This window comes from Anabrus simplex, chromosome 1 (genome assembly GCF_040414725.1).
Source record: "Anabrus simplex isolate iqAnaSimp1 chromosome 1, ASM4041472v1, whole genome shotgun sequence".
NCBI lineage: Eukaryota > Metazoa > Arthropoda > Insecta > Orthoptera > Tettigoniidae > Anabrus > Anabrus simplex.
Window position 1 is genome coordinate 798304414 of NC_090265.1, and position 18333 is coordinate 798322746.

General features: G+C 37.2%; 1 protein-coding gene across 5 annotated transcripts in view; it reads right to left on the reverse strand.

Annotated features, from left to right (window-relative positions):
- Nucleotides 1-18333, reverse strand: part of Cbl (E3 ubiquitin-protein ligase CBL) — a 468900-nt gene that overhangs the window by 126301 nt on the left and 324266 nt on the right. For 4 of the 5 annotated variants that reach the window (XM_067136286.2, XM_067136285.2, XM_067136289.2 and 1 more), the window contains exon 7: nucleotides 10559-10639. The exons of the other annotated variant lie outside the window; for it this stretch is intronic. In XM_067136286.2, coding sequence (XP_066992387.2) covers nucleotides 10559-10639 — 81 coding nt within the window. The remainder of the gene's footprint in view (nucleotides 1-10558; nucleotides 10640-18333) is intronic. 5 annotated transcript variants of the gene reach the window in all.

Below are 18333 nucleotides of genomic sequence, written 5' to 3' on the forward strand. Positions count from 1 at the left end.
ACAGGGATTGTGATACCAATTTCAATTAGGATGGGCTTATGTTGGCTATGTGGAAATTCACCAATCACTTTTCTCGTGCTGTTTTCAGGAAAACCACTTTCATTACAGCTTACAAAACAGAGGTCTGGATTTGTATCTTTGATCCATGCAGCTGATCTAAATGTGCCCTTGTCTTTAGCATCAAAAATAAATGGAGGTCATTTTCCTCTGCCCATTTCATGAGCATTCTACCATTTTCATAATTTTTGGAGTACTTCCAGAGTCCATGGTGACTGTTAAAATCCCCAACATACATTGCAGGATGCTTTGCAATATGTAAGACATGTTCAGGCCAGGGAATGTTAGATGGTTTATATACATTTGTTATAGTAATGCCATGCAACTGTGTGACAACTGTATGTATATTTCCATCCGTATTTTCAGAAATAAGCGAGGCTTCATTTATGTTGTTACAGATGTAGGTGGCTATTCCATACACATCGTGATATGCCGCTCCAAGAGCGGTATAACCAGTATAACCATGGCTGGACCATGTGTAATAAAAGTTATTCAATAAACCATTCTCACAACTGAAGTATGAAATAAATTGCTGATAGTTAAAAATGCTAAGCCTACCCTGTCTCTTCCTCAGTTACAGTGCAAGCAAGAGAAAAAAAGAATGCATACTTAAAGGTATCTCAATGCAAATAATTATGAAATGTATTTATGGTTATGTGGCTCATGTGAACTTTATTGTTGGCCATGTTTGTTTGCAACTGAGAAAACTCTCTGGAATAGGACAGGTTTCACAAGTTTAGCGTATTTAATCACTGCTTTAGAGAAACATCAAAGATCAACTAGCCATATAAGATCTTTTACAGTTTTGAAAACATTCTGATCTAAAGGGCAGATTACTCATCAAATTTACTGAAAAAAATTGCAGATAATTTACATAATGAGAAGGTCAGGGAAAACAGAAATGTGCTTAAAAGACTTATCAATATTGTGGTGTTCCTTGGTAAACAAGAATCTTCACTTAGGGGCCATAATGGAAGTAATAAGCCATTAAATAAAAGGAACTATAGAGTTACTCATAGATTGCCTGCCTTTTTTCTCTCTCACTCTACTTCACATACAGAGGTCTTGAGAAAACTCCCTAAAAATTATATATATATATATATATATATATATATATATATATATATACACTAAGTATCATCCTTACATTTAACATTTGTCATTGTAGGTGGTGTCATGTGTTTTATTAGTTGTAATTTGCTCAATTGATTCATTGGCTGATGATGACGTGCAGTGCGCGTCGAAACTACAGGATGCAGCAGAAATACCTGACGAATTTCAGACGTAAATAACTCAGCAACGCAACAAGCCATTCACAATTTTGTTGGGCAGTTCAGAGGTGCCAACCTTTGAAGCTGATTATCAGTAATCGCCCTCCGTCCCCGAGAAAAATGTAGAGTAAAGACCAAAGCGCCCTTCTCGATAATGACATCCCTTTTGCCCTTCTCTCTAGCAATCTACTCGAAAGAATATCATATTAAACAATAACATTTGCACACAACCTGTTAATTCTGTAAAAAAATATTCCTTGTACCTTGTTTCTCACGCAGCAGCTCCTTTTCACTGTAGTTTTTCTTGAAGCATCCTTCCCACTGTGATGACATTTTCGTCTTCTCAACCACAAGTGATTCCAGCACAGATGTGCTTAATGTAGGCCTCACTTCTTTCTCAATCATTCTGTCAACTGTCAGTACCGTACACTTGACACAGCAAATGCAACATTACTGAAGGGTTTATAGTGGAAAAGATCAGCTCCTGAGCTCCCTCATTCACAATGAATTTTTCAACGCTTACGGGTAGCAAAAGGAACTCACGATCGAATAAGTATCGTTGCCAAATCACAAGCAATAAAACGGGGACCATTTAGGAGAAAGGCTCAAAAGGATTGAACATTTTTCCTTATTTTCTTTCTTTCCGTAGAAAATTATTTTTTTCGTGATAATGTCAGCTTCTCCGTAATAATTTCCCCTTTGACCGTAATCCCGTAATCGTGAGGGAAAATCCGTAATAATTACGGACAATCCGTAATAGTTGGCACCTCTGGCAGTTTAAAAGCTTTCAAACAGGTGTTGTTGTTGTGGTGCACGCGGTCTTGGCCTTGGAGAACGCATGCATCGTCTCGTCTGGGCTAGTCAGACAGCCAGCCAGTCGCTAGCATGGCGTGGAGTGGTGAACACCAAGGTTTCGTGATTGAGACTTATTTAAAAAATGCCGACTGTTACCACAACACAGCGTTTGTTTCGCAGACACTTTGACTTAGGTCGACACGAGAAAGTTCCGAGCAGGAACACCATTCTGTTATGGGTGAACAAATTTAGAGAAAAAGTGGTTCGAGTGTGGAAATTTACTCATTCAGGACAAATATTTTAAGTTCCCTACGGGAATCAACATCTATATCATGTGAAAACGAAGCCGCCTGGTAGGCCTCGTAGCGTCCGAACATCAGAGACTGTCCGTGGAGTGAGACACAGCGTAACGCAATCTCCTCAACGTTCGGTGCGTACACATTCATGTGCTATGGGACTCTTGGATCTCACCGTAAGGAGGATTTTACACGCAGACATGAAGTTCCATCCGTACAAAAGGGTGAGTGTTCAGAAACTCAATGAATGTGATTGGGCCAAACCACAGAGCATTGTGAGACTATCCTAGAAGCTGTAGCAGCTGACACCAGTGTCCTGGCAAGTGATGAAGTGCACTTTCATTTGTCAGGCTATGTTAATAAACAAAATTTTCGGTACTGGTCCGCAACCAATCCTCAACAGATCCACGAGCAACCTCTCCACAGCATGCGTGTTACTGTTTGGTGCGCTACTGCTGATTTTGGAATTGTAGGCCCTTACTTTTTTGAAGAGGAGGACAGAACTGTTAACAGTAACATCGGATCATTACGTACACTTACTGCAGCCGACACTCACCGACTTAGGGAATCCTGCTGTGTGGTTCCAACAAGATGGTGCAGTCTCATCTCCTTACAGGGTGACATTCCATGGCCAGCCAGTTCCCCTGACCTCGCCCCGTGCGATTTCTTTCTCTGGGGATATTTGAAGGATCGTGTCTTCTGACATAAGCCGCGAACACTTCATGACCTGAAAGCTGCCATCCGTGAAGAAATCGAGGCAATACCAGGCTCACGCAAGTCATGTGGAACTTCAGGGAGAGGCTTTAGAGGTGCACTGAACAGTACGGTCGGCATTTGGATGACATTATTTTCAAAACCTAGTGTGTATGTGTATGTGACACAAATGGCAAATACTACTCTTTCCAACTTTACAATAAATCTTTAAATGACGTGTTGCATTGCCGAGTTATTTACGTTTGAAATTTGTCCAAGTATTTCTGCCACACCCTGTAGTACCAATCTTGTATAAAACGACATGTGATCTAACTCACATCATTAAATTATCATTGTATTGAAAAGGTGGATCCTTAACATTTTCAATTTACTGTAATCCCAGTTCAAGCTTTTAACCCTTAGGGAGTCAGGTTTCTTAGCCCACTGCACACCCCAAAATTTACGTTTTTGCACATGTTTGTATAACAACCCTCAAGAGAGGTATTATATTTTTATGAAATGAATGAATTTAACACACTATGTTAACAAGACATCAAACAACTAGTTTAAGTACAAAAATTGTGAAACATCATTTTTAGTAATGTTTTTTGGTATGATAATCTTCAAAACAAGTTACAGGGCTAAGAGTTTTGTTGCACTCCTTACAATGGTAGATAGTTCTTGTGTTCCTTTTCTCTCTTCTTGATGTGTGAGCACACGCATGGCACACTCTTGAAGGGGTCTTCTTCCTGATTCGTTTGGGGGGGATAAGGGAAAGAAAATGTCGGTGAGTTAGCCTTGTTGGATTATCCCTGCTAGACGGACGACCACCAGAAATAGATAAGTTCTTGTAGGCCCTGCTTCAGTTAGCGAACGAACAACTTCCAGTCGAAACGATTTCAGTGACCTCTTGTCTCCTTTCAGAATCCTCTCAATAAAGAAGCAATTCGGTATTATCACTTCCAAGAAATGGACAAACAATTTCTTGTACCATTTGATTTTATTTACCTTTGTTCGCTTCGGATGTGACGGCTGTAAGACCTCATCCTCACTTTCATTTAAGTCTTCACCACTTATTATTTCCAGATATACGTCCTACACAGTCTTCATCACTGTCTTCAAATGCTGAACGATCACTTTCATCATTCATAAGAATTTCATGAACTGTATCGTCGCTTGTAAGCAAGTCAGCTCGACTTGGCGCACCCATTTTCAACTGTTTGCGATTGACTTGCTAAAGCTGAAGACATCCGCTTAAAAACATTTCATTCCCAGCACTCCCCATGGTGATAATAATAACCTAACGACTTCAGAAAATAGCCAACAGATGTCGGGAGCTATCTGTTTTTCAACTGTTGTCCAAAGACATACAGTTACGAAGATATATCATTTCAAATTCCGACACGCAATATATTGAGCCATAACCACAGCGGCACTTACTGCTACACACAATATATTGCGCAGTGACCTTCAAGGGGTTAATACAGAAGCCATCTCAATTATTATTTTTCATACTTTCCAAAACAAGATCATGGACATATCTTATTGCACTGAAAAATTAAATAAATTTGTAGACACGCTGCAAAGCATCAGAGAAAGGAGAGCCTAGGTCAAAAAGGAGAAAACTTTAATGAAGAGGAAGTGTATTCAAGGATCTCTTGTGAAATTCTCCACACTTCTTACAAAATTGTACAAAACTATTTTAATCCTCCTAGTCTATACTATTAGACATGTTTCGACCCAGCATGGGTCATCCTCAGTAAGACATGTATGATTAATTATAAACATAGGAAACACACAAAATCAAATGTTAGTTAAATTTTTTTTAAAAAAGCATGATGAAAGTTACAAACTGTGCAATGTTGATCGTTAAAACAATCTTGAGCTGGAGGTCTTTCTGTTTCAATGTTTTTGTTCTACTTTGGTGTGGTTCAACTTGTATATTTCACGGATGGTCCTGATTTCTTTTTCCAAATTTTTCTTTGAGAGTGGGATTTTTAAAGTTCTTTCTAACATGCTATTGTAGGCAGCTTTTTTGTGAGCTTGTATACTGTTGGCTTAGTTGTTGTGTTCCGACATGGGCTGATATACATACGCATTATTGAAGTTGAACCGTCTGTTTTTAGTCTGTAAAATGGATAATACAAATCCAATTAAGGATGAAAAATGGTGACTAACAGAAACAACATTTAGATTAAGTTATGAAGAACGAAAATTAACTTACGTTACGTGGCCCGCTTGTTTCACCCGTGCTCTCTGACTACGGAGTCCAGCTCTCGAATGACTTGCTCCCGCAGTCGACATGCAAGACGTGTTGCTACGAGGAAGTGGAGTGGGGAGATGGGGCGGAATATGCGGAATAATCGGGGCGGTCACTGAAACCGAGTGTAATAATTGAGAGTTTTTACTACAAATGATCTGAATAAAATTTTCCTATATTATAATTTTTTTCTTTCTTTTGTCTCATTTAAGTTGAGGGCTGGGTTCTTGTATTGATCCATACTGATGTAGAAATTCTCTAAAATGTTGAGTAGTGGACCTTTTCATTCACGTAAAATTTTTAGATCTTTATCTATTGTAGTATAATTGTGATTATAGTCTTTGTGATGGTTACTCATGGCAGAGAAACTATTATATTTTAAAGTGTAGCGATGTTCTGTATATCTTATGAGGAAGTTCCTACCAGTTTGTCCGACATAACTTGACCCTCATCCCTGATATTCCAGTTTATATATCCCAGAATTTGTGTATTTATTGCTAGTATTTACTGTGTGAGAGTTAAATAATATTCATTCATTAGTGTTGCTGGTTTTGAAAGCAATTCTGAGGTTCGGTTTTCTTAGGACTTTGGTGATTACGTGTATATTATTATTGCTAAATATGAATGTGGCATATTTTTCTTTAGTTTTTGACTTTTTCATTAAAAAATAGTTGTGGGCTTGTTAGTATGTTTATTGATTAGCTTATTTATAAATTTTGTGCTGAATCCGTTGTTCAAAGATATTTTGCGGATGGTCCTGATTTCTTTTTTCAAATTTTTCTTTGAATGGGGGATTTTTAAAGCTCTTTCTAACATGCTATTGTAGGCAGCATATTTTGTGAGCTTCAGGATGTACTGAATTTTGTTTAATGGTGTTATCAGTGTAAGTTGGTTTCCAGTAAATGTTAAATGCCAGGTGATTATTCTCATGATGTGATAGTGTTATGTCTAAATAATTAAGCGAGTTATTGTTCTCCATTTCCATAGTGAATTTAATATTCTGATCTAAACTGTTGAGTAGTTCCAAAATTTTCTTTCATTCGTTAACGCTGCTATCTATGATGGATGGCTAGCATATCGTCGACATATTTTGGTGAACATACAGTATATATGGCCACTTAGAACACACAAACATCATAGATAAGATCAAAGCTATAAAATACTGGACACGTTAAGTCGATGATGTGCTAGCCATCATAGATAGCAGCGTTAACAAAGGAAAGGAAATTTTGGAACTACTCAACAGGTTAGATCAGAAAATTAAATTCACTATGGAAATGGAGAACAATAACTCGCTTAATTATTTAGATATAAGACTATCACGTCATGAGAATAATCACCTGGCATTTAACATTTACCCGAAACCAACTTACACCGATAACACCCTTAAACAAAATTCGATACATCCTGAAGCTCACAAAAAAGCTGCCTACAATAGCATGTTAAAAAGAGCTTTAAAAATCTTGCTCTCAAAGAAAAATTTGAATAAAGAAATCAGGGCCATTCGCGAAATATCTTTGAACAACGGATTCAGCACAAAATTTATAAATAAGCTAATCGATAAACATACTAACAAGCCCACAACTATTTTTTAACGAAAAAGTCAAAAACTAAAGAAAAATATGTCACGTTCACATTTAGCAATAATTATATACACATACTCACCAACCTCCTAAGAAAACAGAAACTCATAATTGCTTTCAAAACCAGCAACACTAATACAAGAATATTATTTAACTCTCACAGAGTAAATACCAGCAATAAATACACAAATTCTGGGATATATAAAACTGGAATATCAGGGATGAGGGTCAAGTTACATCGGACAAACTGGTAGGAACTTCCTCGTAAGATATACAGAACATCGCTACACTTTAAAATATGATAGTTTCTCTGCCATGAGTAACCATCACAAAGACTGATCACAATTATACTACAATAGATCAAGATCTAAAAAATTCTACAACGTGAACAAACCTGTCCACTACTCAACATTTTAGAGAATTTTTACATCAGTATGGATCAATATACGAACCCAACCCTCAACTTAAATGAGACAAATTTTTTAAAAATAATATAATTTGGGAAACATTTATTCCAATCATTTGTAGTAAAAAATAGGAACAAAAGAACTCACAATTATTACACTCGGTTTCAGTCACCACTCCCATTATTCCGCACACTCCTATTCTCCCGCATGCCCCGCCCCATTTCTCCACTCCACTTCCTTGTAGCAACATGTCTTGCATCTTGACTGCGGGAGCAAGTCAGTCGAGAGCTGAACTCAATAGTCAGAGAACAATGGTGATAAAAGTGGGCCACGTAACGCAACTTAATTTTCGTTCTTCATTACTTAACTTAAATGTTATTCCTGTTAGTCACCATTTTTCAACCTTAATTCGATTTGTATTATCCATTTTACAAATTATAAACAGAAGGTTCAACTTCAATAATGCTTATGTATATCAGCCCATGTCGGAACACAACATCTAAGCCAATGGTATACAGATACAAGTTGAACCACACCAAAGTAGAACAAAAGCATTGAAACAGAAAGACATCCAGCTCAAGACTGTTTTAAAGATCAACATTTCATAGTTTTTTAACTTTCATCATGCTTTTTAAAAACTTTTTAACTAACATTTGATTTTGTGTTTCCTATCTTTTTAATTCATCATACATATCTTATTGAGGACGACCTAATGCTGGGTCGAAACATGTCTATTTATGCGTGAAGATTAGTCTCAAATGGATGTAAAATATATAGTACTGACTAGGAGGATTAAAATAGTTTTTTACAATTTTGTAAGAAGTTCAACGATCAATACGGATTTAACATGAGATTCATAGTCTGTAATAATTCTCGTCACTGTTATGTCTCAAACTAAATTAAGATTTGAGTCACAAAAGCAATTGAAATTTGTGGCTCTATTGGACTGTAAGCATATTGATAATTACAATATAACCTTCCTTAACATATTTTGTGAACTCAAAGAACCCTATAGTTCGTATTTTGATTTAGTGGCCTTAAAGAATGAACAGAAAGTGTTATATTCCCTTGATGAATTTTCTTAAAAATCAGCACAAGCCATTGGAAATTACATGAAACTGAACAATCTCCCTACTGGTGTAAGAAGTTGGCTACATTCTTTTTAAGTTTCCCTTCTACTACTGCAAGTGTTAAAAGTTTTTCAACTATGGAAAGGATAAAATCATACCTTCGAGCAACACAAGAACAAATTCATCTCAGCAACTTGACTCTTTTATCAACAGAAAATGAGATACTTGTTTCCCTGAGGAGAATCAATGAGGAGGCCTTTTTTGACAGCGACATCACAAAGGTGACCAAGAAATGGAGACGGCTGGAATTCACGTACAGATAAAACAGTAGAAATGTAAAACAAGATTGATGTTTTATTTATTTGTTTATCTATACATATTTATTTAGAATATTCAATTTAAAACGCAATTTATCTTTATTTTGTCTGATTTACATTGAAAAACTGATGATGGATGTCAAGCCGTGTTTTGTTCTTGGCACTACTCCGAGCACTGACCAATCAGGCATTCACAGTGCTCCACAGTTAGAAAGGCTCCTTCCCCTCGCAGTGAAGCATAAATTAGAATATCATTACTGCTCAGACGGATTAATGGCAAAACAAGAGGGATAGTGAGCTGGCAATATGGAGAACAGTTCTATGATGGGATTGGAAAATCACCATATTTTTATCTGCAGTATTTTTCAAGTTACAGTATATTAAATCACAAGATAACTGGCTGTGAAGATAAGACCCCTTTGAGACCCATGTGTTATGTTTCTTCAGTCAACATTATTCTATGTATAAACAGGGCATGTGCTGCTCATTGTGTATACTTCCTGATCTCATACTTCTGACTTAATTATATAGATAACAGAGCTCTGGTATATTTCACTCCTGTCTACTTCTACATCCATGTCAGAAGACATCGCAGAGCTACAGTTACATAGGTAGGAGTAATATAATTTTATTTTTATAGGCAATTCTGCTAAAATGAAATGCAATCTTTCAGGTTTAGTGTTTAGTGTTCTCTTTTGTTATTTAGAATTGAATCTGTGATCATGGGTCAGACACCACCACTGATCTACTGAGGAAGCTAATAAACCAGTGAACAATGGGTACGACAGAGGTAATGTTGTAAAAGTCTATATTTTTATTAGATAATAATGATGTTTGTTGTATAAAGGGGCCTAATATCTAGATCATCGACTCCAGAGGCCATGCATGATTATTATTTTCATAAAAGATGACAGATAAACACAAACCTGTTGTTTTAACTATCTGTGAATGGTTAAATAGCAATACCTATCAAACACGATTTGGGAATGCATTGATCTATTACCAGAGTATGCAGGACAAAATTTGTTTGGTTAAACAGATGTTTTTACTCTCAGGAAAATGACAACTGTCATCAGAAAATATGTGAATGAAGAACAGATACAGAAACCAAAAAGATTTGATGATTATTTCCCAAAAGTGAACTGAAAGCAACTCGTACAAAATACAGTGTGTTTTTAGATGTAATTTTGTAAATAAGTTGTCAGTTTCTGGCGAGCTACACATACTGTAAGTAATACAGTGGACTTTCAAATGTGATATGAAGCATGTTATTTAAATACATAAAATGTGCAGTTTCAGGTAAGAACACTTGTATTTTAGATTATCCGTGTTTTTCATTTATCCACGCAGTCCACATTAACCCCATAATGCTACATAAAAGAAATGGTCCCGACTACAGAAATAAGCTATAAATTGGTTTATTTTCTACTAGAGAAATTACTATTATTATTAGTATTTTCACTAAACACTAAATCACATTATCATAAAACAGAAAGGCCTCTAATGCCAAAACTATGCTTACCGGTAAATAAATTGTGGCAGAGATGACCATGACTTATCTGCAGATCCATATCCAACATCTGCTGTATATCAGGAAAGTCAAAACTGAAGACATTTCTTGATATCCCTTAACGTTTTCTCCACTTTACTTAATTACATACCTCCTTTCTTACATCTGTGGTGATTTACTGTGAATCCACAGTATAGAAGTGTCCCTCTACCTAAATACCAGTAGCTATCGTATTGAATATCAAACATTACAGAACAAACATATACAAGCTATATACAAGCAGAAACTCCTCAACTCACCCGGCAATCAGCAGTCTCTGAACGAGGAGAAAGAGCCAGAGCCTGCAGGCAGCTGCTGCTGCAGTTCCAGTTGTTAAGATCCTGAATGCAATCATAAAAGAAATTACCACTCTACAGACAGAAATGTATATACAAAAGAGCCTAAAATGCCCTGGATATAAGTCAGACAAGAAAACTTCCCATAAATTAGAAACTGCACATGTACCCTACTATATCCATAAATAAACACATCTGTTTGGGCTTTGTCATTTTCTATTTGCTCCAGTCTTTCATGAATTAATCAATGTCTACAAATTTGTTATGATTAAAGAAACAAATTTGTCATACATAGCCACAAAATAGTGGGTATTGATACATCTTGTTGGATTTTGAGGCTTATTTCTCCAGTAATTAATATAACATATTTCACTCATGGACTGAGTTTCATAAGACTGTTTTGTCTCATGATCATGAAGCCACTAAACCCACCGCCCCACATCCAATCCAAATCATAGGAGCGAAAACTGCTTATTTCAGAAACCTAACATAAAATAACTGGGATTTGAACTACAACTGACCTGAGATACCAGGTTTCTCTCTCTCACACAGAATGCCACATATGTACAGAAACAAAATTGTACTGAAACAGCACATCAAGAAGTACATATCAAATCAAAACAGTTGTGAAGCCAGTTCATTTACCATCTTGTACCTACTAGTGACTTTAACACACTGAGTGCCAGACTAAAATTTGTGGGATTGGCGTCTAGTGCCATGAGTTAATAGCACTGAATTACTCCCTGGTAAAACGTTCACAGGCTTAACCAAGCAAATGATTGCTGAAACGAGGGTATATTTATGATATATAAGGTTCACTTATTATCTATATTTGAAATTTGATTGAATTATTGGACATTACAAATTGTACACGTACACAAGCCCCCATATGGGGCGGAACTTATTCAATAGTTAATATCCCGACGCTCGGCAATACTTACCTTTGCCTTTGAAGGGACGCATTATTTATGTAGTTGATTATGAGAGACTTGTTAGCTTGTTCATAATATGAGCATGCTACACCTGAGGTGTTATTTTTAATGCCGTATTTGTGGGCTTTCCATGGGAGATACTGCTTGCACGATAATCTCCCTTGTCAGGGAACCATAGATTCATCTAAGGCCATATTACAGCCTGAGTCTTCACTTTCTGAAATCGGTTTTCAATCGTGTTCATAAGGGGCTGTATTTTGTGACGTTTGCCAATCCATTTTGTTGGCAAAGTGCCAGAATCTTAAGAGTAACAAACCCGTTTCTGATCATAACACTATAAGCAACTTTTGTATAGAAAAGAGACTTATCACTTCAGTAACGTGGAAAGAATAGAACTTGGACGAGACCAATCCACAAGCGATGTATCCACCTATTCATTAAGCTGGCTCGATCAATGCTTAGTCATTAAAACTTGTTTGCTTCCTTTACCACTAAATTTATTACTTTATCTGTAACAAACAATAAATGCCATAAGGTGAGGTATCGGAATGAATATCCATCCCTGTGCCTCTGCCCCTTGAAAAGGAACTCCACGCTGAGCGCCACTGCAAGTTATCTAGCTGTTATGGTTGTTATTATTATTATTATTATTATTATTATTATTATTATTATTATTATTATTATTATTCCCAAATGTTCCCTGTATCGAAACCCTACCATCATTTTCACTTTGAGGCTCACTTTCAACACTTTCTGAAATGTTTCTACTTTCTACAACCTCATCACCTGTACTTGGTTCAAAATCACTGCAACTACATTCTTCGTCAATGTTATCATTGTAGACTTCATCAATATATCATCCAGACTACCTGCACTCAGTCTTTTTTTTAAATTTGCTTTATGTCACACCGACACGTAGGAGTGGGAAGGAAGCGGTCATGGTCTTCATTAAGGTACAGCCCCAGCATTCACCTGGTGTGAAAATAGGAAACCACGGAAAACCATCTTCAGGGCTGCCGACAGTGGGGTTCAAACACACTACCTCCCAGATGCAAGCTCACAGCTGCGCGCCCCTAACCGCACGGCCAACTTGCTCGGTACACTCAATCGCTTACTGCTCGATTTACTCATAATGATTTAAAGACAGTAATGAACAAATTAACTCACACAAAAGAAAACTAACAGCACAGTACTCTTACACAAGCAATCCACAAGATAGACAGTGACTTTGTCAGCTGACGTAGCCGTATGGGGTCGCACCAGAACAGGAATTGACAATGAAAGGTGGATTATGTAATTAGATGGCCAACAGATGGCAGAAAGAGGCCTTATACAGTTTTGAAACACACACTTATTGCGCACCGAAATAGATGGCAGAAAGAGGCCTTATACAGTTTTGAAACACACACTTATTGCACACCGAAATAGTTTTGTACATTTCTCTATTTCGATAAAACATACAACCCCACACAGGGACCTAATATTCAAGAAATTTAGTGCTCTCACGTACTGAAATGCAGTCACTTGGCACTCAATGTGTTAAAGATGTCATATGAACATACTGGAGATCCTATAGGAAATATTATCCAAATTCTGGCAAGAATGGAAGTTAGTCCCTTTAGAATGTTAAGCCTTCAAATGTACTACGCACTATTATGTGAAGCTTTTCTTTTTATGGACTGTTAAATTACTGTTAACTTTTTTCCTGGTTTGGACCATGCTGTTGTTCTATGCACCTAATATACAGAATACCAACATTTCAAATTCCCCTGATGGTAACCTCATTTTGCCAGGGTGGGCTTGCATGGTCAAATGATCCTTTGAACTATGCTGGCAGTAGTGTACCTACTGGTAGAGCTTCCCGAGCCTGACAGGTTAAAGGTCATTATCTAGACTACAAGTGATACCCTGGCCCTCCAGTTTAGTGGGTTTGGTGCGAGGCTAACAACCAAGTTACAAAACTTCAAGGAGAAAATGCTGGTCTGATCAAACTATGATGATCTAGCACAAATTCTGTACAAAGAGCAAGGGATAAGAAATGAACTATGAAGACCTCTAAACTGTAATGTGAAATGAGAGATCTCGGTATATTTCCAATCCTTAAGGAAGTTGCTGGATCAACATAATAAACTTAAGAAAAGGAAGGAAGACATTACATTTTTCAGCTGTGACGAGAACATGAATTTGGTTTATAAGAACCACCTATCACCCCAAGTGTGTCAACACTCATGAGTATTAATTACAGTATAATGCCCATGCTCCCACTGACGAATCTGCAGAAGTACTGAAAGATAAATTTTATGATTTCCTTGAGAAAGCATTATAACAGTCCAAAGAATGGCATCACTGTCATAGTAAGTTAACTGATCGAAGAACTGTCAATCAAACTGATCATGTTCTGATAAATGGTAAACATTAATCAAACCCTGTGAGGTGCTAATGCAGACTCTCATCACTTCTTGCAATGACTAAGATCTGAGCTTGAGTTTCAATCGCATGGAAATCAAAACAGATCTCTACACGATTATGTCATACAACATTTCTGAATTCACCAGAGACTGCTAAATTATACTGCCAAGAAGTCACGAAGGCTCTTCAACAGATACACAAATTTGAAAATGATAGCAATGAGGAAAAATGATTGGTAATAAGAGCTGCTGTTGATAGTAAAAAAAAAATCTGGCGACTGAAAAAGTGATGAGCAAAATCCCTTGGTTTACAGGTTACTGAAGAACAAAATAGGATGTATCAAAGGATTTAACAGAACAATTGCACAAGAAGCCTAAAGGAGAATTGTCATGAGAAGAGAAAACTGTAGAAGGCTGTGCATAACCAAGAAATGAGAATGAATGAAGGTGGAAACTGAATATATGGAACTGATGAAGAGGCAACCTGATTCAAGAAGTTTCTTTAAATCAGCTAACAGTGCTTTTAAGTTATTCAACCAAAGGAATGGGGCAGTGTATTTCAGAAGAACCCTCAGTTAAACTGACAACCTATAAAATCATCGTAAGGTCACTCCTCGCACACGCCTCGGGAACATGGCCTTTTAACAAAAATAAAACATACAGTAGCTGTACACATTTGTGATGAAGGTCCTGAGAATGATAGTTGGTCCAGTGTGTGACACTGACTGATGCAGAATGCGATATAATGCAGAACTCTACTCATCTATTCTGACACATCAGTAACAAGATTCATCAAATCAGGTAGGCTGAGGTGAGCTGGACATGTGGTAAGGATGGAGGAATCCGAAGTACCAAAGAAACTTCTATTTGGGAACCCTTGAGGATAGTGTGTAAGAGATCGACCCAAAACCTGATGACTGGAAGGACCACTCCACATAATTCCATCATCAGATGGAGCAATAATATTCAAACATGTTTGGACTCGTTTGAGCCATCTTCAGTGAAATAAGGAGGGGGGGAGTAATCTACATAATACAAGCTAAAAGTATGCTAAAACATAATGAAAGAACAAATGAAAAACAAAAGAGACAGACGGAAATAAAACAATAACAATATACAATAATCACATCATTAGATGGAGCAATAAATAACTCGCTAAGACAAATTCAGTGAAAAAATGGTTAATATAAAATGTAATTGAATACAAAAAATGTGCTACACCCAAGAAGAAAATAAAATAAAATAAAATAAAAGATACCGACAGAAACGAAACAGAAAGTGTTAATAGTGAGGATGCAGACCTCTTAGATTAAATTTTTTTAATAACAATTCAAAAAACAGGACGAAATCACTATGTTGAAAATTTAGGCTGACAGTCTGCCTTTGTAGAAACACCGTTCCACGAATGGCTAGGAGGGGAGCGAAAAAGCTTGAGAAACCAAGTTTGAGAAGAGACAACGTGCCAGGTGAAATGTATGTGATAAGTGATGGAAAAATGCCGATCAATTGAAAACTTTAGAATAACAGCATTCTCAATTTCTTCTCAATTAAGCGGTCCCGTTCTCGAAGATTATTTCCAATGTTGGCTAGGTGTGTTTGTCTTATTTTAAATGGTTGGGAGAGCAGCGACAAAACTGAGAAGCTGTGTTAGAGAAGTAACAGGTGCGTGGTAAACTGTAAAGTGACCGTAGTGGAAACCGTCAATGAAGTTCCAATCTGTAATGGACAAAACGAGGTTGTGTGAGAAACTTGGGCTGAAAAGTAAAAAGTGTAAAATGGGTGTGAAGAAAACAAACTTATGGTACTTAAAAGGTGGTTGTCCTCTCGAACTGGCCTGGCCTTCTCACAGTTAATAGTCTATTTTATTGCTCTATCTAATGATGGAATTATGTTTTGTACTGAATAAGGAGGATACATTTAATTGTTTCCTTTGTAAAGTGAAAACCATCAACACTGAATGATTCTAACATCTTGTAATCAGATGACAGAAGCAAATCAGCTCATTGAAGAAGAAGAAGAAGTAGAAGTAGTAGAAGAAGAAGAAGAAGAAGAAGAAGAAGAAGAAGAAGAAGAAGAAGAAGAAGAAGAAGAAGAAGAAGAAGAAGAAGAAGGCAATTCTCACAAACAATGTGTGCGCAGAAATCTAACTCATCAATAATTTGGAAGATAACTCATACGCGGCAAGTTAGATACGCTTTATAATTACAAGTTCAACACAATCTACTATGCTGGTTACACTAGCACATTCATAAATTTAGCAATTTACAGCTTGGATACTATGAGAAACCTTAAGCTTTCTTGAAAAGTGGTAAACTGATCTGCTGACTTTAAGAAGATCCTTCAGTATTATACAGCTTCTTTACGCAGATCTAAAATTATCAGTTACAGGAGATGAAAACTTTACATCAAATATTGATTTATATTCTGATCATAAATGCAGCTTTTCAAACATTTCACACATTTATCAAAGGCTACTGTAATCCTTTTAGAAGGTAAAGCTTCTTTTTCCAGCAGTCTGAAATCTCAACTACTTTGGTAAGTTATTTTTTTTGTTCCAATAATCATTATGTAGAGAAAAAACAAAAGAAAGGCAATTAACGCAATTTTTAAAAAAATATTAATATCATGTAGCCTAAGTCCATTTTTCTAATTTGTTCATATTTATTACAGAGAGGAAATGTTGTCCAGCTACATATTCAAGAAATTAGCCTGCTTTCTTACATTAACTTAAGAGATCACATGATATGATGGTATAAGCTGCAAGTTACAGTACGTGGTGTAAGTATAATGGTGAGGCGGATCATTGACTCAATTGTGTTCCGTCTTGTGCATGGCATCACACTGGGAGCATCTGGGAGTTTGGGTGAGGCGGGAGAAATGCACGATTAATTTGCAGTCGATTGAAATATGTTTATGTTGTTAGTTGTGTGCATTGCTAGGGTGAATTATTTCTTAATCTCTGTAAAAGGAACATATAATGCAATGCCAGGTTGCGCTATGTACAGTTCCAACAACCACTCCAAGAAAACAAAAGGATTCAATATACGATATTTAGATTTCCACTGGACAAAGATGTGGCAAGCTCATGGGTGAGGGGTTGTCGAAGGGAGGACAAGTTTAATTTACAGCACAGCAAGTTATGGTTTCTAAAAGTAGAGCGTTTGTTGTAACATGACAACTAAGCATAGCAGTAAAATATTCATTAAATTACTGAGCTCAGAACATTTTAAGCAAGCCTCGAACCTATGGGAGTAATGGAGTCCCACTCCCATTTGACAGGCAAGGGACTCCTTGGAAACAACTTTGCGAACGAAATGGAATTCGATGGGGAGCTATCAATATTAATGTGGCTTATGGAAGAAAGAAAGTAAAACTGGCTGAGTGAGCAAAGAGGATGCATCTGGATGTGCTAGGAGTAAGTGATATTCGGGTAAGGGGAGATAACGAGGAAGAGATAGATTATAAAGTGTACTTGACGGGTGTTAGAAAGGGAAGGGCAGAGTCTGGTGTAGGGCTCTTTATCAGGAATACCATTGCACGCAACATAGTTTCTGTTAGGAACATAAATAAGCGAATGATGTGGGTAGATTTGGCGGTTGGAGGAATTAGGACAAGAATTGTGTCCATGTACTCACCACGTGAGGGTGCAGATGAGGATGAAGTTGACAAGTTTTATGAAGCATTGAGTGACATCGTAGTCAGGGTCAACAGCAAGGATAGAATAGTGCTAATGGGCGATTTCAATGCGAGAGTTGGGAATAGAACTGAAGGATACGAAAGAGTGATTGGTAAATGTGGGGAAGATATGGAAGCTAATGGGAATGGGAAGCGTTTGCTGGACTTCTGTGCTGGTACGGGTTTAGCTGTTACGAATACATTCTTCAAGCATAAGGCTATTCACCGCTACACATGGGAGGCTAGGGGTACCAGATCCATAATAGACTATATCTTAACCGACTTCGAATTCAGGAAATCTGTTAGGAATGTTTTTCGCGGATTTTTCGATGATACACACCACTAACTGATCTGCAGTGAACTAAGTATCTCTAGGCCTACGGTAGAGAAAGTGAAATCTGTCTGCAAACGAATAAGGGTAGAAAATCTCCAGGATGAGGAAATTAGACAGAAGTACATGGATATGATTAGTGAGAAGTTTCGAACAGTAGACAGTAAGCAGGTTCAGGATGTAGAAAGTGAATGGGTGGCATACAGGGATGCTGTAGTAGAAACGGGCAAGGGAATGCCTAGGAACAATTGTGTGTAAAGATGGGAAAAGGCGAACATCTTGGTGGAATGATGAATAAGAGCAGCCTGTAAACATAAAAAGAAGGCTTATCAGAAATGGCTCTAAACAAGGGCCAAGGCAGACAGGGATTTGTACGTAGATGAAAGAAACAGA